The sequence below is a fragment of the Anomalospiza imberbis genome, chromosome Z (genome assembly GCF_031753505.1).
Source record: "Anomalospiza imberbis isolate Cuckoo-Finch-1a 21T00152 chromosome Z, ASM3175350v1, whole genome shotgun sequence".
Taxonomy (NCBI): Eukaryota; Metazoa; Chordata; class Aves; order Passeriformes; family Viduidae; genus Anomalospiza; species Anomalospiza imberbis.
In genome coordinates this window covers 43,345,828-43,365,021 of record NC_089721.1, presented here as the reverse complement: position 1 = coordinate 43,365,021, position 19,194 = coordinate 43,345,828, and the positions used below count along the sequence as shown (strand labels likewise).

Sequence of the window (19,194 nt, the reverse complement as noted above, 5' to 3'; positions counted from 1 at the left end):
TGCAAAAAGCACTTCAAAGGTAAATCTGAAATCTCACAAGGCGAGTTCATAGTCCTTAATTTTGACCTGTTGGCTAGTCGTTATCCATAGGTGTAAATGGGTCCAATGATACTACAGAAAACTGCCACTCCATTTCCTTCTTGAGTCACTGCAGACAAGGAAGTCTTAAGCATCTTAAAACCAGGGTTTGGGTTCAGCATTTAGAGGTAAGAAAGCTCTGCAGAAGCTGTTAGCTGTTCACTGATCCACCCAAATTAAAGTACCCATATCTGGAAAGGTCATGTTCATTCCAAACCTGGAACCTAAACTCATCTTCTATTACAAGAAACAGAACTGTGCAGTGGAGTTTTTGGGGGAACTGGGATGGTGTTTTTTCACCATAAGATACTACAGTAGTGACCACACTTTCTCAGCCTACCGCTCTTTTCTCCAAAACCCCACCATTGGGTCAGCACTGACAAATGTCCAGCATACTGAGGCTGCAGGACCAATCACCATAAGGACAGCTGCAGAGCTGCTCAGACATCTGAGCTGCAGACTGAGATGAGGGCTCTGTCTCTCCCAAACATAATATCAAATTTAATTTTTTTTTATTGTTTAACTAACAGAAATTCAACTGCCCACATTGTGGAGATGTCTCTGTATGATAGAGGTAGGAACCTTGTTCTCAAGGTTCTTATCTGCTTCTCCCATATTCCCTTTTCTTCAAGTTTGTTTTAAATGGACATGATGTCTGCAAAGTGTTGCTGCTTCTGAATAGTGAAACTCTGAACAAGTTCTGCTTGGTCTTACATACACCCCTTCTTTCTGAAGAATTTTTTGAGTCTCTTAGATGGAGAAAAGGCTATACAGTAAGTTTACTGAATCTTCAGTTTGGAGGACAGTATAGTTCAGATGGAAAAATTAAGATTCCCTCCTGAACCACCTGTATATGAAAAATAAAGAAAACTGCAAAAGAGCAAAGTTTAAAAAAAATCACATGGCTATTTCAGCAGAAACATCACAATTACATAGAAGTAAATCACACTGCATCTCTTCACCATGGTGGGAACGCAACACTTTACCATTTAACTACTGGCATTCCTTCTCCTTCAGTTTAAATAGAAAGGAAAGCATACCACCTTACTAAATAAAAATACACAATTTTAGCCTTCTTTTGTAGTTTTCATTTATGTTTCAGTTATTTGAATGGAGAAATTTTGTCTGGGGACTTGCCTTGAGCTAGTTTGGCTTTTTAAATAGCTCATGCCAAAAATTATTAACAGCCATTAAAATAAAGTAGCTCAGCCTTATGTTCTTTAAGATATTGTCACTGCTATTGCTTATGTTCTGCGGTATTTTGTTTTAAGAATAAAGTAACACATTAATTGTTTCCATTGAAAAATAAACTCCAGCCTTTTAATTTTCATATGCCTTTGTTAGTAGGATTAAAACACATCAATATTCTGAGGTCGGTTATAGTTTTTGATATCATTCTAATTCAGTATCAAAGTTATTCTTTTTTACAGTTATGTTACTGTATTCCATATCTAGCTAAGCCTAAAAATTGCTACTGTAAGACCCTACAAGGCAGGTATGCTGTGTGTGTGCCTGGAAATGCTGTCATGGGCATTTTTAAAATCCTCTCCCATTCAGCTTCTGGTTCTTTGCCACGTATTATTTGCTTTATGGGCTGTTTGGTTTTTGCTCAGGCAAAGGTTTTGTCTTTCCTTTTCAGATTCTCTTTTAATTTTGGGGGGTTTTGCACATCCTGGAGAGGCTGCATTCGGTGGTTTTGAGCTGCCTTTGGTTGAGTTCCACAGGTGCCTGCTGGTCAAGCCAGTACAAGTCTACTGTCTTCCCACTCCAAAGGGAAAGACGCAGCTGTCTAGAGAGTGCCACCTTGGAAGGGAAGGCGTGACATCACCTCCCCCTTGTCCTCCAGCCATGTGGCCACCTCTAGCTGGACACATCTTTGTGAAAGGCATTTCCAACACTGAGGCCTTCCTTTGTTCCCTGGGGATTGTGAGATTTAGCAGTTTGCTATCAAAAAGTTACTTACTTTTTTTCCCCTTGCCTGTCAGCATTCTGTTACTAAACAGGTTTGTTCGTTTTTTGTTTTTTTTTTTTTTTTTTCCCACTTGTATCTACTCATATCTTGTTCCTTACTGGTGGAAAGGGATTGGTTGGAATCAAGGAGGATGCTACTCATTTCAGAGTGCCCATTGCCTCAAACCAAGACAGCTAGTATATTTGATTTGGGATTAAGTCTATAAAAGTAGTTTTTCTCATAATTTTACTTTTCCAGTCTTTCTACTGCATTACAGAATATAATTTAAGCATATTTATAGTCTCAGTTCTAAAATATAATTTAATTAAAACTAAAAGTTACATTTAAATGTGAAATTCTAAATTCCTAGTTAGATTCATTCTAAACTATTTTTAAAAATCAAAGTTCTACTTTTCTATATAGAGAAATGCTGTACTGAAAATATATTATAAAATAGATTTAGCAACATAAACCAAATTATGTTTCCTCTGAGACTCCTAACTGATCCATAACTTTTAGAAGTTCAGATGAATTGGAAAAAGCTTCCTACATCACATTTTCCGTATAAAGGTTACTTTGTACAGTTGTATTTTAAAACAAATACTGTTAAATTAAATTCTGCTTTTTGAAATTACAGTACTTTAGTGCTCTCTTGGTAATCTTATTTAGCACATGGAATTACTATGAAAAATAGTAACAACCAAATGGCAATATAAAGTGTTTTATATCATTAAAAAACCCCAGAAAGTTTCTAACACAAACAAGTTTTAGTACAAATCAGCAGATAAGATTAATTTAGGTATTAGAAAGAATAAATCCAAACTGTATTACAGCCTTAACTCTAATACACGCTAGATCACACTAAGATTTATTAATTGAATCTACACTACTATACAGGAGGAACAATCCTTCTAAACAGGACTGTGGCATCTTTTTTTTAGATTATATGTTTGTCTAAATCCTGTTGTTAATGAAATTATGAACTCTCTGCCTTACTGAGTTCTGAGAAGTGGGAGAGGTTAACTGATTTTCTTTACATAAAAATATACTTTGATCATATTTAATTAATAACAGTGCTACTTCAAAAAGTGCAGGTAAAAAAGCAATACTGAAGCCAAATCATAAAAAGAGAAATTCCAAAGACACCCATCAGGTAAATAAAGCCAAGCAAAAGCTGCCTAAATAAAGACCCTGTGAAAATGATGTTTGAGGCCTATATGGATGAGCAGCAAAGCCTTACATGCCACAGGTAACAGGAGCCCACAGTAAATACATATTCTTTGCAAAGGTTATGACAGAAGCAGAGCTTGAGCTTGACCCCTACCCTTCTCTGTTGCAGCTGAAGCTCTGAGAAGAACATGCATCAGTCTTTGTGGGAGGACAATATCTGAGCTGTGCTGTGTATTAGCACCCTTTGAACACTTCACTATAGATGAGGGCATACAAATATGCCCTCAGTGATGTTAAGATTGAATAAAAAGAAAGAAGCTGAAGATATATTGGACACTGTGTTGATTGTTCAAGCATTAAATTGAAAAAACTGTAACTATAGTACTTGAAAATTTTCTTTGAAGGTCAGTAAGGGTTTCATCCACCTCTTCTCTAGGACTGATAAACAGACTGTGACTATTAGAACGATGTTCAAAAAATAGCTAAAAATTAATGAACAGGTCCTTAATTATTGGACAGGCAGTGGCAGAGGGGTTTATATGAAGTGTAGACACCAACAGATATATCAGCCTAAAACATCTGGGGGAGATGGTGAAATAAGCCATTTCCACATTTGTCATGTGAAATGTTAAAATTCAAGTTCAGTAATTACAGGCATTAATAACTGCAACTATGAGCTTTGCCCTGGGAGCACTGCAGCAACCGGGAAACTCACATTACTGTAAAATAAAGTAATGCAATGTTACTCAGCAAACCTGTGACCATGGGCTTGCAGTTCCAGGCAACATTACATTTTTCATTAAAATGCTCAAAAGGAAATAAATTACTTCCTTTATTCTCATTCATCTTTTCTATAATTTTTCTTCAATACAAAAACCAACATAATATAAACTGGTAGCTTATGCAACTTTTTGTTTCTGCAAATAAAAATGAGTGCAACAAAGTGTATTTATATTATGCTGAACAAACAAAAGCAACCTCTGCAGTATTTAAAGTGACTTCAATGCAGTCATCATGTATTTGAAAGTTCAAGCCATAAAAAACATATTTTTATCTGCAAAGAAGCTGTTAGGCAATATGGTCATGTTTGTTTCAGTACCACAGTCATCATTTTGATGAAGCCATCAAAAAGGAAACAAATACCTTTAACTTTTAATTTTGAGGAGTCAACTAAATATCCACTGCTTTCTGAAATATTTTTTCCCTTTTCTAACTTAATAATCTGTAATTTAAAATGTCTAAATTATATACTGCATGAAGTGAAGTGAGCTTTGCCTCTATTTTATTGACTTCCAATCCTATTTCCTATTGTATCACAAAACAATGTAAAATGAGGATGAACATTCATGCAGTGCCATGAATGTTTGTTGCAGTAACAAACAGAACTGCCATATACCATACATTACTAGCTACTCCAGGTTCTAAAGACTATGGTTTCTTTGTAATATTTATTCACCTGTGCTGTCATACATGTAATTATAGAGCATAAGAATGAGGCTTGAACAAAGTTCTGACCAGGCTACTTCATTCATGCGAACAGTATAAAGGTTAGTTAAGAGGTTTTATTTTTTTAACAAACTACTGCAAGAAAAGTGTCACAACAAACAATGCATATATTCATTTCCTTTTAAATCCTGATTCTGGAATATTTCATAGGCATCATCCCTGTCCTGAAACTTGTAAAATCTACCCAGTCTCATGGGATCAAGTACCTTCTCACTTACAAAACTGCAAGTCAGAAATAACTGTTGAAACTAATGAATTTTAAAGGCATAAATCAAGAGCAGTCTAATCTAATGGGGTTACTTGCATGAGTAAAAGATTTAAGAACCAGGCAGTTCTTCTACAACAGTAGAAATACTGTTATATTTGCATCCAGATATTTAAACATCAATATAAAACTCCTAAGCACATTAATAGCAAGGGAATTTATACCGTGCAAAATTACTCATGCAGTGACTTACACTACTCATTGTATTTACAGCGAACATTTATATTGCCAGCAATAAACCTTTCCATGCTGTACTTTGTCTTACAAATCTGAATTCAGCTCTTACTGGTCATAGGAAGTACAATGTTTTCATTTAACTGACTTTCTCATGAGACGTGATTTAAGCAATTTCCTCTTCTATTACCGATATAATTTACCAAAGAGTTATAAAGAAGTGACTCATGGGAATATCTAAGACTGAGTTAAGTTCATCGATGTGCGGTGTATAGGCAGTAAATACAACCCTCTTATACAGCTAACCTTGATCACACTTCCTCAACTTTGTACTCCAGCGAAATCTGCTATCCTCCACTCTGTACAACATGTTTAACAAAATACAGAAAAGCAGAAAAGCATGCAACTGGTCCAGAACCCCAGGTTACTGACATACTCATCTATTTTACTTGGTAATTGCTAGAGCTGTACGGAAGTTTATACTTTTTTTTGTGTAAAAGTAAGGTTTGTCAATATTATTTATTTATGTCTCCATATGTAAGCCTGTTGACTTTGATAAGACAACTAGAGCAACACCTGTTCATGTAACAGTTTAATAGTAAGAAAACAAAAAAATCTCTTTGATAGCATCTAAAGATACACTAAAACAAAAAGCAAGTGAGTAAATGAGACCAAAAAAAAATTTGTGTCATGTAGCATTCAAACATAGTAAGAAATAAAACAGCTACATAATAGTAAGTAACATTTAGTGAGGATTTGAGAAGTATTACATTACAGCATACCATGGAACTCTATTGCATATGACATAGCATATGTCTAGCACAGTCTTGCAATATTCCACGTAAAGTTGCTATTTGCAATCATAACAAAAATAAAATAAACAAAGAAAAAAGTGACAACAAAAATTACATTAATTCAAATATACACATCTCTCCTGCTGCACCATTTTTCAAAGTGCTAGAAGATTCAATTAAGCTTTCACTGGATTCACTGGAATATTTTATTGTGTTAAATGGTAACTACACTTAATCTTTTTTAACCTAGACCTCAGAAAGGCCTATATTCTTGATTAAGTGCAATTAATCTCATTAAGAACTAACTTAAGCTTCCAAATTACTTCACACTACAGAGACAAGCCAAAGAGATCTGATACTCAATGCATTACAAAACATCTAAATTTACTAAAATTAATGATAAACAAGTTACAGCTCTCAGACCCTATCCATTTCACACATAGAAAGAACATTCCTTGGTTATCTTGTCATTTGGAGAGCTGAATCTTACAACCTCAGGGTTGAGAGAATGCCTGGAAAGTGTTTTTTCTTGGAGAAAGGATAAAAGTTCCTACTGTACATTTGTTTAATACATCGATATTAAACATACCAAAATACTGAAATAGGAAAAAGACAGTCAGTTAAAATGACAGCAGTGCATTGGATAAAACTAAGTATTTTTCTTTATTAATGGATTTTCATTTCTATTTTGAAACATTGCGTGGAAATACAAATTTCAACCACCACTAGAACTGCTCACTGTGCAGCTATGTTTGTCAGATTAATATTTCTATTTGCCAGGCAAGAAATGGAAATTGCTCAAATTTCACACAATTGGAATGGCATTTATATACAAGAAAGCTTCCAAAATAGCAATCTGTTGCAATGGCAGAACCATGCATTGATGCCAACACAGTCCAGGGTCCTTTTGGCTCACAGAATAGTTTACTCTTATAGAAAACAAAGGTCTGCAACTCTGTTACTTCCAGCTAGCAGTTTTATCAGATGATGGTTTTGTGATTTGTCAGTTGGCCACTCTCATCATACACTGATCTAAAATTGATTTTGAGTAGGGGTGTGTTGTTCACTGACAATGGAAATTTAAACTACTCCAAGCTGAAGCAAAGATTCAGCCTGATCAGACAGGAAAAAAGGACAAGATGTGGTGTGGCCCATCAACAAGATGTGGTGATGGGCACATGTCAGAAGTGTCAAAGCAATTCCAGATACTGTCATACATGTATCCTCTGGGAGTTAACTTTTATTTCAATTAGGTATGAATAAAATCCTATTAATATTGTGCTTTCAATTCATGGAAAGCAAATTATTTTGTTTACAAAGGAGCAGGGAAGAAAACTGTACAGAATATCACAATTAATAACTGTCATGCTAGCTAGGGCTGGAGCTCATGTTGTGTGGTAGTGACAGGATACATCTACTCTGTCAACCTTACTGATATAACTTGGGTACATGCAAAAACATTTCCAATGTCCTTACTAAGAGACTACTGAGACTTTATTAAACTGCTACTGAATACTGCACGGAGTATAATACTTTAAAAACAATATAAGCTAATCTGCTTCTACATACATCTACTCTGTATGTATCTGCATTAGTTTCACTCTACACCCCACTGGTAAAACTGCCAGTTGTGCAAGACGGGGCTTGCTTGCTCATGAGAAAACAGATATGCTGCAACCCAATCCTGCAGAGAAGGGGTCTACTAATTTCCAAGGTGTCTACTAACTCCCCAGCTTAAAGCTGCTCATTTATGCTTGGCTCATTGGAGCGCAGCATACCCACAAAAGCATAAGATTTTTTTCAAAGTTTAGTGTTTGATCGATTTGTTTGCTTCAGTTCACCCCAGATCAGTTATTCAAGATACAATAGTTGACATGCTGTAATTCACAATATAGGAAGGAATATAGGTGGAATAACTGAATAAAAACACTCTGTAAATTAAAGTAATTGAAAATCTCATTTTAAAAACAGTTTTCACTTTTCAGAACAGCTGTGTAACAAATATGATGTCAACTTTTAAAAGGAGATGTGAGATGAGGCTACTACTAGAAGTCACTACTAGAAAAATTAATAGAAACTAGGAAGTAAGAAAATTAATGGACACTTCGGTAGAAAGTCACTGCTTTGGAAATAGTTAAACAGAAGAAAATTCTGCCTTACAAATTCATTGCTGTTCTTAAAAGAGGCCAAGCATATAAATAGAGATGGGTAAACAGAAACACTCTAGTTGAACTTCCAAAAGGCTTTTGACAATGTCCTTCACCCACAGGTTTTAAGAATTTAAGAATCCATTGCAAAAGGTCTTTGCACAAGTAAGCAATCAAAACAAAACAAAACAAAACAAAACAAAAAAAAAAAAAAAAAAAAAAAAAAAAAAAAAAAAAAAAAACTGAAAGCAAAGCTCAGGAGGAATTAGTTACTTTTTAATTAAATAGCAATTAGCTTCTTACAATGTGCGGAGATTCCAGATGGAGTTCTGTTGTGTTCCACTGCAGAACATGTTCTGGAAGCTACACTATTTCATTAAAAAAACATGCATGGGAAAAGAGTGAGCAATGAGGTGTAGAAATCAGCCATGACAGATGCAAAAACTGCAACAGCTGACTGTGCATCAACTGCAGAAGGACCCTGAAAAACTGAGTGACAACAATATTTAAAAAAATTAAATATAGACAAAAGTAGATTAACTTATGTACAAACCAAACATCACACTAAAAGGAACTGTTCAGAGCTGCCCAGTACCATACCATTAAAGAGTGACAATCTCAAGTTTATGGCAGACTAATCCACAGGAACTCAGCTCAATGGAAGTCCCCACAGTAAGTTACGTACTAGACATTAGTTATAATATGAAGGATAAAGCAGAGTACATGGCATTATGAGAATGATGCAAGGTTTTCTCACACTAAATACTGTGTAGCTCTAGTTCTCTCTATTCAAAGAGGGAGACCTGAAAAAGTTTCCAAGTAGAAAAAGAAGAAAGGACAAAGATACGGCACAAAAGAAGTTGTATGACAAATAGCAAAGTAAACTAAGACCCTTCAGGCTAGATACAACATAATTTAGGGGAAAATATTCAAAGTCTAAAAAATCATGTGTGGTGTAAGAGTGGACAAAAATCATCTTTCACACCTCTTTCAGTAACCATCTAACAAAACTAGTAAGTAACAAGCAAAAGAGAGTTGTGTCTTCACACAGTGTAGTAGCAAACTTCAAAAATCCTTCCCACAGAATATTGTGGATGCAAAAAGTTTTGTTTTATTTCAAAGACTGAACAAGGATCTGGACAAAGCAAACATTGCGAATTTCTAAGTATGCAGAAACAATATCCAGTTCAGGCAGACTCCTTAGCTGAAAACAGCTGAAGGGAGTGTTAGGGAGAAGTTCTGGATGCTTGTTTTGTTCTTCCTCGCCCGGGACAGTAACTTAAAACCACTGCCTGTGCCTACAGTAGTGGCATCTACACAGATCTATCGGACTCAGAATAGCCTTCCATCCTTTGGGTGTATTTCAATAAGGGTACTCAGGCAAACAAAAATGTTATAGGATCTACTTCTCTATGCCCTAAATGTCATACCACTGGCTTTAAAGGCACAACACAGCATGTATTTTCTTTCCTGTCTGTTTTTAAGACATCAGGTTACTGTGTAAATATGCTCTGCAAAGAAAGGCTCCATAAAGAAAAGGAAACATTCTCTAGGTTTATCCAGAGGGGAACTACTGACAGACAACACAAAGAATGGAAATTTTCAGTTCCCTTGTAATTGCAAAATACAGCTTAAAGACTAACTAGCAAATTAGATAAAAGAATGTAAAAGTAGTCATACAGGATGCTAAACATAGCTAGAACCAGTGGATAAAAAGATAATAAGGAACCTAGTAGGTTTTGTGGCAAAGTTACAAGAACGTTTGCACATGCCCTCAGAGAAGTTCCAGGCAAGATTTACAATATTGGGGGCACTCAGTAATTACAACCACCACAGACCCCTTCATCTAACCCTCGAGGACCATTAAAGGACTTCTAGTAAGGGGTGGAGGCCTGTAAATTGGTTCTAGGAAAAGAGAAGCTTATGTATTAGCTAAGAAGTACAAGGTAATGAATATGTATGATCATGATGGAATAAAGACCTTGTTGTCAAGTTTCACAACACACACTGAATTGGAGGAAAAATCCTCTGAAGGTGTCCAGCACTGTAATAAAGAATGCCGGCAATCTAACACTTCAAATTGTATTACAAAGTTTACTTTCAAGCTGATTTCAGTATCACTACATGCTACAACTGATTAAACTATTTCTAAAAGAAATAGCATTTCTTTTCTTTTAGAAGAAATAGTATTTCTTCTAAAGTATTTCTAAAAGAACAACATTATCCAATTCTAGGCTTGACTTTCAGACACACAGCAATGTTCTGTAACACTTTGCTGCCTTCTAAGCACTCTTACACAAAACTCATTGGTTTTGTTCTAGTTTGAATAAAATATGTAGCACACGTTTTAACTGTGACTTGCAGCATCTCTTAACTCCAGTCTGGCCCCAAAACACAAACCTAAGTGATGCCTGTTCCCTGCTGGCACAGAAACATCCTAAAAAGAAAAAAAAAACAAAGAGAAAAAAAATTAACTTGAGCAAAGATGGGCCTGATGGCTATCCCTTATTAAAATGTATGCCATCCCCCTTGGGATCAGGTTTCTTCTCTTTGGAAGGGTCTGTGCATACAATTTTTTCTTTCTTTATTTGTTTAGAACTGTATATTTCCTCTTGCCTGATTAACGTGCTTTTTACAGTCTCACCTCCATTGTGCAACATCTTGCAATCCACAGGAATGTCCACAACAAGCTGTTCTGGCACGACTTCATTCTGTAGTTCTCATACTCTACTGGACTTGCCAATGTTTCATTCCAAACAGTTTTTCATTCTGCAAATATCAATCAAATTGGGCCCAGTGTGTTGCCAAATAAACACTTACTGTCTTAAGGTATGTATCTTTGGCAAGCAAGATTCTGTTTGATTTTATCTTCTCCTGTGTTTGGCAGGTGATAAACAGTACCACATGATATGGTTGACATGTATTTCCCCACTTGTTGATTTTATAATTGATTATTTGGAGGAGAAGAGAAAGGTATACTGGTCAATCACAGACCACAGAGCACAGCTGTAAAACAAGAAAATATGACACTGGAAATGTATTGCCTGACAACAAGCATTATTTATGGAAAAAGAGTACAATGGAGTGGAGAGGTTGTATACAAGCAAAACATAATTTCTGGTCAAGGCAAACAGATGTCAATCAAAACACAGCAACTATGATGATGCTAGGAGTGGGAAGTCTATCTTCTAATAGGCAACCCGAAGCTACAGAAGCAAAATAAAGGCTGGTTCTGAAAATGTCATAGAGAGACAGATGAGCCATTTAAGCACAAGAGCAGATATATAACAATGGCCGTGACTAAATTTAGTCCGTAAGTTGGGGAAAAAAAATATCACTTCTAGAACTGGGGTCCAAAATCCACTTATGAACACCTTAAGGTACATAACACTATTCATGATTCTGTCCAATTCAATATTCTTCAGATTTTTATATTTATTATATTATTTATGTTTATTTTGAGCAGACACTTCGCAAAATAAAAACTTTATCTTCAAGTACTACTTAAGTAATAATACCAAATTCCTGAAGCAGGGCACAGAATTAAACCATGGAACAGTAGGTCAAAACTTCATAAGCAAGAGTGATTTATCTATTTATTACAGCAGGGCAGGAAACAATTACTGGCCAGAGTTCCTCTTGAAATTGTTTTGGTCAGTATTTCAACTAGTGACCTGAATACTGGCACAGAAAAGACACCTACTAAACATAAGATACATAAAGACTCGGAGATTTTATGCTAGTATGTTGAGGGGCAGGAACAGAATTCAAAACAAACTGGCACCTTAACAGATGGTCTGGAAAGGCAGAACAACATTCAGCAAAGGCATAAGCAAAGTACTACACCTAATAATAGCAACCTACTGAATAAATTCAGACTGGAGAACAATGTGCTAGGAATCTGGCAGAATTAATCTGTGAACCATAGCAGACCACAGGCTGAATTCTGTCAAGAATGTCATATGGCTACAGGATAGACAAACGCCACAATGGGTTACATAAATAGGAGTCCTTTCCTGAGGACAGCAGAAGGAATCCTTATGCTGTACTCGGCTGTAATGCTCTTGCAGCTCCTTGCTCAATATGAGGATCTCTTAGAAAGACTAGAGTCAAACAGCAAGACTGGTCAGTGAAAGCCTCACTTACAGAAAACAAAGGAAAGTACTGAACTTGGATGGAAAACATAAAAGTCTGGAAGAGGGAAATGCAACATCTTTTCTGATGTTGCTACTCTTCACATTCACAGAGAAACAAGAAACATGAGCTTTGAATTGCAGAAGGATTAATACAGTTTTGACTTCACCAGGGCAAAGAGTGTAAGAGACCAATAAATCACTAGCTCCATTGACACTGTGGAACTTCCTTACCGAAGACCTTCAAAACCTGGTTATATATCTGCCAGGAAACATGTGGGCATAGCTGGTTTTCCTCAAAGGCAATGCAATGGACATACCGATCTGTAGTGATTTCCCTCTTGCCCTTCACTTCTACAGCTTTAGCCATTGTCAGTCAGAGGCCGTCATACCAGACATGACTGCTGTCATACCAGAGGTATGACACACCATGGATTTACATCAATATGTTTTACAGATTTCTTCAAGTTCTTCCATTTAACCCAGTCTGGTCCACTTCTGCACTTTGATTGAGGGAAGCAGTTTGAACAAATATTGCCGTTTGTAAACTGGGCTTGCAACTACTTGTTATTCTTAAAAATATAACTTAGTTTGTGCTTGCCTAAGGGCTTTAAATAAAAAAATCATCACACAATTTGTAGTTTGACCCCTATACTGTTAAACAAGATTATCATCTTCCCTCATTTTGTAACATCATACAAACGCTACTAGATTGCCTATATGACCAGAAACCATTCCTTTTCTTCATCCAGCTCCTAATGAAAAGCTCACATTTATTAGAATAGAGATCTGTTCTCTCTCCCTCTTCCCTCCCATTTTTAACTGCAGAGATCAGAAAACTAACATTAAATATGAAGAAATAGCCATGGAGACCCTTCGTAGTCTCCAATATGCTTAGGTGTATTGGTTCTATTGCATTATGAGCCATTTGCAAAAATTTTTTTTCAGGATTTACATTTTCCAAATATTTGTCTACCAGGGATTATTCTCTACCACCCCTAAATGCACTTTTTTCCTCCTATGTGTAAGAGAAATTTCAGTTTTCCTTGGTGTATTTGTGTAACCCCACTTTATATATCTGCATGTGGATACAACTAGAGTACACCTAGCTTTAATTCTTTTAATACCATAGTCCTGATACTTGTATCTTCAGTACTCACGACTTCATTAAACTTATTACATGTATTAAATTTTAGTAAGGTATACTCTATTTCAATACTGTGAGCACACAGGCTCTTAAGAGGTATGATTCTTCTTTGCACAAAGGCCTACCATCTTGCTTTTTTGAGACATCCTTGTAAAGTGGTGGAGACTTTTGGCAGCAAACTCCTTCCTTTGCTGAAGACAACCACCTCAGTTTAGGCTTTTTACCTCAAATTAAGTTCTTTTTTTCCTTAACTGCTTCCTTGTCTTGCAATTTGAACTACTTAGTTTGCAGAATTTATTTCTGCCTTCCATCAGGAATAGATTTGGAAAATGAAAAACAGCCATTCCTCCCATTCTTTCTATCAATTGACCTTGTTATGCAACATCTTGTCTGTGACATTAAAGGAATGTCAGGTTTGAAATGAACTGTTGAAATGAACTGGTTTGAAATATCATTTACTAAACTTTTGTGTGATCTGCTGGCTTCAAACCAATACTCCCAATTAAAACAAACAAACCCACCACAAAACACTTACTGGCAAGTGATACAAGTATTTACATTATTCAGAAAGCCAAGTCCATTTATCTTACTGTGATTCCTGAGGCACAGCTCAAGCTCAGCACACTTAGGTGCCTTTTGGCTAATAGTGTCTGTTTCTTGCAGGAAGAAAATTGTAGGGACAGATAGGGTGGTCTGTCACTTTCAAAGGGCAGGGAATAGGCTAATCAATTCTGGAAGAGATCAGAATAGTAAAATTCCTAAAAGAATATTATCAGGAGAAGAAAGATGTGATGTGGCAAAGTGTTCACCCATCCTCAACTCTTGCCTAGAATTAAGAAAGAAAAAAGGAAGAACAGAATCTGAAGTTTACTACTGCAGCATTTCTCTCCCTTGTTGCAACCCCAGATAGCTTTATCTCTTTCATTCTTCCATCACCTTTGGGGTACCAACAGTTTGTTTTTCCTGTGCTCCTCAACCACTGCCTGAACAAGAAACTCCTGGCACTTGATGACAGCAAATAGTCACAATATTTAAAGCAACTGTACAAAATGCTACACAGACGATATGCTTAACTCCTGACAGCTGCCAATAGTGAAAGAAACATTCCTGAATGTAAGTGACAGATACTTTGCTCTAAGGTAAGGTCTGCTTTGTGTAGCCACTGCAAAATAAAAAACAAGCCAGGAAAGAGGTGCTGGGAGATGCACTATACCCCAAATTGCTCCATCCAGCATGGAACTTCGAACAACTCCCTGGCTGCTTTATGTTAAGATATCTTATCACAGTCCCAGAGGGCTTGCAAGCCCAGACCACTGTCTTAGAAGAACTGTGCAAAAAGAACAATTCAACACTTTTTCGTGCTAGAGAAACTACTAATTGCATTTCAAGGGTAAGCCAGAAAAACCTACACTGGAAAAGGAGGAAAGAAGTCAACTCCATGCATTTAAATCCTGATATTACATGTTTGTGTGATTTTAAAGTCCAGTGAAACACAGAAGACATATCTCTCATTGGTAATACAGGAAATACAAGATAAACAAGAAGTAAGTCTCAGAGCAAATTGTAGGAAACAGGAAACAGAACATGTAGCCTGGAAAAACATAGAGTTAAAGAGGATTCTTTCTCTGTTGTGCTGTTCCCTAAAAATTAATGGAAAATTCCTCTATTCAATGAACTGAGAAGCTAAAGCTTTGAGTTTTCATAATAAGACACAAAGACCACAGAAGCCTGAGAGCAACAAAACTTTACCAGAAGCTGTGAAAGAAAGAGTTCTCAATTGCTCACCAGCAGATCATCTCAAGGCCTCTTTTAACAGCCCCTTCTGCCATCTATTTCTGATTGACTTGTCCAGTCACTTAGCAAGCCTTTGCAGGTTTCCCCTGGCAATGAAAATTACTGAAGAGGTATTTCAAGACTCAACTGGATATTATCCAAATCACACAAGCATCAAAAAACAGTAAGTTAAATTCCTCCCATCACCAGGAATGCACTAAATAACAAAAACTGGGAGAAGGAATGTTGGCCAGTATTTACAATGCAGAGCCTTCCTGGGTCTACCATCTTGTCTCCACTGATCGATTTTATGCACCTTTGAATGCCATTTTTCCACAAACACAAAATTAACAGAATGGTCAGTGGAAATAAGCCCTTCAGTGGGCCTCTTTCCCACTGTTTCCTTCAGCTCTAACTATGCAATTTACTGTTGTCAGAATGCTCCTGGTTTGCAACTTTCATTTTTATACAGTTTCACTACTTATCTTGAATATTTTAAATAGGTTATTTTTCTGGATAATTTGTAGGTTGGTCCTTTGGACCAGCTGCAGTGGAATTTCGATTTAGCTTTTTGCACTTTCTTTATAAAGATGAGCTCATAAATTTAATGTAACCAAAAATATTATGCCTATTGTGTAACTCTATGAGAAAATTCTGCTTATTGGTGTCTCTTGTTTTCAGAGCATATTCAGCTAAGAAAATATCTTTCAACATGACACTCAAAATAAATTTTTTAATTGCTTGCAATTTTTGCTCAATAATAACGAGCAGATTATTGCCCCACTCTTACCTTCTTTTTGCACTTCCTTTTGTGTCAAATAGTTTCCTGCTTTTCCAGATCTATGAAGAAAGCTCACTATGGACAAATCTACCTCATCTGTCCAAACCGTTCCTGATTCCCTTTCTCCAAAAGTTAGTACCTTCCTGCATTTACCCATCTTTACCTAGACACACAGTCTACTCTTTTTTCATCCATATACCTAATAAAGTATTTTCCAATTTTCAATCACTTATAGTCTCTTATTTTCTCTCATTCTCATCTGTATACCTAATGTGTATTATCCATTATTGGTATTTCATAGTTGTATATAGACACTTTCACATAAGAAACAACAAAGGCTTAATTCAAGATGGGGCTTACATATGCAAAGTACAAAAAGGCACGGTCTGAGCTGACCAGCCAGCCTGACAAAAGAAAAAATGGGAAAAGGCACATCCTGCAACCGATGGTTGTTAATTTTGGCACTATAAGGGCCCAGATAGGAATACAAACATCTTGAACAAAAAACACGTAAGACTAAAAAGAAAGCTGATGCAAAAAAATTTGATTCCTAAACTGTATTTCCAAAGTAGCACTTCAATTTTGACATGCAATCGTCCTCCCAAATTTTACTGCCTCCAGCCGGAAGTAGTACTGCCTGCCTGCTTAAGTGCTCCACGAGAGAAGTTGGTACTCTAAGTAAGTGCATCCTTACACATCATGTTTTGTGCTACCCCAGTGACATTTTCTAGCTTTTCTCATCTAAACTATTTATCTTAATTGACCACACTGCTGTCTTTTTCAGGCTTGCAACTGAGATGTATTTTAAACTTTTCATTCAATGATGTAGTAAGTGGGAACCCATTTTAAAACACAACAATAATTAGGTCTTACTTTGATTTGGTTGATATGAAACACCTGGAGTATAAACACAGCTGCATTTTTGTAAATCTCATGTATAAAAGGAAGCCTTCTGTACCTGTAAATGTTCATTTCTAACCTTTCAATTCATGTAGAATAAACTACTGTCCAGAAAGAATGTACTTGGATGTTTGCACCCAAGCATGCAACAGGACATGCAGTTTATTTTTTAGGCACTCACCATGTAAACCCTACACATGAAACTTGGATTTTGAGAACAACTGCGAGGAAAGCCTAGAACACTGAGTATAAACTCCTTAAGAAAAAGTGATGTTAGGACATTTTAAAGAGAACTGTGCCTAATTGTAGAAGAGGGGCATTTTTCAGTGTGATGGGATCCAGTAAGAACCAGGTGTTTGCTAGCTTGCAGTTTCCTAACCTGACTGGATCCAATTTTCTGACGTGGTGATGTCTGGATCTAGCCAAGTCCAGGTGTGGCCCTGGTCCCACCAGTGTGCTCTCCTTCCCCACGAAACGCCGCAGGCAGCCGCACTCCTGGCAGCCGCTCCGGGACACCTTGCCACCTCTTCCGCACGCCCCGCCAGCGCGGGGGTCGGGACGCCCTCCGCGGCGAGCCGGCGGCCGCGGCTGCCACGTCCTGGCTGCCGGCGAGACCGGCGCTCGCTGCAGGACGAGCTCGTGTTGTACCAGCGCTTTTCAACTCGGAAAGGGGACAGAGGAGGCTGTCCGCCGCTGAGCGCAAAGTTCAGCCGCAGCGAGGCGGCGCGCAGAGCCGCGGCGGGACGCCCCCGCCGATGCCCTCCCCCTCCCGCCCCGCGGGCGGCTCCCTGGCCCGCGCCCCGTTTCACACCTGGCTTCGAAGGGGAAGGCCACGACCCCAAGCTCTCCGGCATACCTGTCCCCGCGCATCACCTCCCGGGGCCCGCGGCGGGAAGCCGAGGCGGCTCCGCTGACCGCCCCGCGGCCGCGGCGGGGCCTGCGGCGGGGCCGTGCTCGGGCAGCGGCCGCGGGGCCGCCCGTCCCTTGCCCTCGTCGTTGTCCCTAACCCGGCGGCGCAGGGCGGCCGCAGCGCCGGTGCCCGCTAGGAAGTAGTTGTGACTAGCGTTACCTGTCCTATATTGACGTATCCGTATTTGCTCGCTATCCTGTTGGCCTCCGGGAGCCCCCCGGTTATCCGCACAGCCCAGTGGTTGGTGTAGAGGCGCGTCCTGCAGGCGGGCAGCAGGAACCCCAGCACCAGGGTGAGCCGGCAGAGAAGGTCCCCGCCGCCTCCGCCTCCCCAGCAACAGCGGCGCTTCCAGCCCATCTTCTCCTCCGCACGCAACCCCCACAAAACTTCTCCTTCCTTCTTCCGAGGCCCTTGTCCTCCCCTCTGGGCCGCTCCGGTGGTACGTCCTCCGAAGTTAGCCCGAGGAAGAAACTAGGAAGAGCTTGGAGTAGTGCATTGAACCGCCCAGGGGTTAAATGATGAGTGGTTAGGAATAGTGGTTCTGATCAGTGATTGCTGCTGTGCCCTCTTCCCGCCGCTCTCCCGGGATTAAGTAACTTGCTTGTGAGAGCTTCTCTCACTGTTCCTGAGCGCCAGCTTCTCCCTCTATCCCTAGCTACATGGGAAGTCGTCTCTCCGCGGGGAGGAGGGGTCCTTAACCCTCTCTCTCCGTTTCCCTCCTCTCTGACTTCCTTCCCTCTGCCGGCGGTCTTCTGCCTTCTCTCCCGCGTCTGGCTTTTCTTCGCCTCTACTCGCTCCCTCTCTCCGAAAGCCGGGAGCAGCGCGGCTGCGGCGGCAGGCGATGTGTGAGTGCTGGCAGCTCAGAGCCTCAGTGCACTCCGACTCGGCCACCTCCCTCTCCCCTCCCTTCTCCTTCTCCTCCGCCTCCTCTGCCCGCCCTCACTCCCTCAGCGCCGAAGGCCAGGGGAAATGGCAGCCGCGTCGGCGCCGGGTTGCCTCCCTCTACGCTCTCCTGGGCCCCGGGCTACTACTGGTCTCGTCAGCTGCCGCCCCCGGGCGCTGTCTCTGCCCCCCGCGCCGGGCCAGGAGGCCACCGTCCCGCCGGCGGGGCTGCAGCAGACGCGGCGAGGTACGAGGCCTGCGGCAAGGCCTCGTGTTCGGCACCGGCGGCGGCCTCCCGGCCCTGCGCCCACGGGACGCCCAGGGCGAGGAGGGGCCGTGGGAGAGCCCCAGCTGCTCCGGTAGGCCGAGTCTGCCCTGCTGTGCTGTCCCCAGGAGAAGCTGCTAGGCTACCAGGCAGGACAGGAACAGCCCCACAGCTGCCTCTACGGCAGCCACCGTTTGCTGGCCGCACTTCATATACATTGCACGTCGTCGTGTAATGCAGCCCATCTGTCCATGTTCACCACCTTCAAAACGAAAAGTGGGTGGCTGCTGCTTTGGCAGAAGAGCAGTGGTCCAGACC

The 19,194-nt window shown here is 39.5% G+C and overlaps 1 protein-coding gene across 2 annotated transcripts in view; it reads right to left on the bottom strand.

The window, feature by feature from the left end:
- PCSK5 (proprotein convertase subtilisin/kexin type 5) overlaps window positions 1–18,603 on the bottom strand; it is a 220,552-nt gene extending 201,949 nt beyond the window's left edge. Inside the window, exon 1 of one of the 2 annotated variants that reach the window (XM_068177017.1) lies at window positions 17,889–18,603. In XM_068177017.1, the coding sequence (XP_068033118.1) occupies window positions 17,889–18,086 (198 nt within the window). In that variant the 5' untranslated portion in view covers window positions 18,087–18,603. The remainder of the gene's footprint in view (window positions 1–17,888) is intronic. The other variant, XM_068177018.1, reaches the window with a different exon arrangement.
- Window positions 18,604–19,194: the final 591 nt, after the last annotated feature.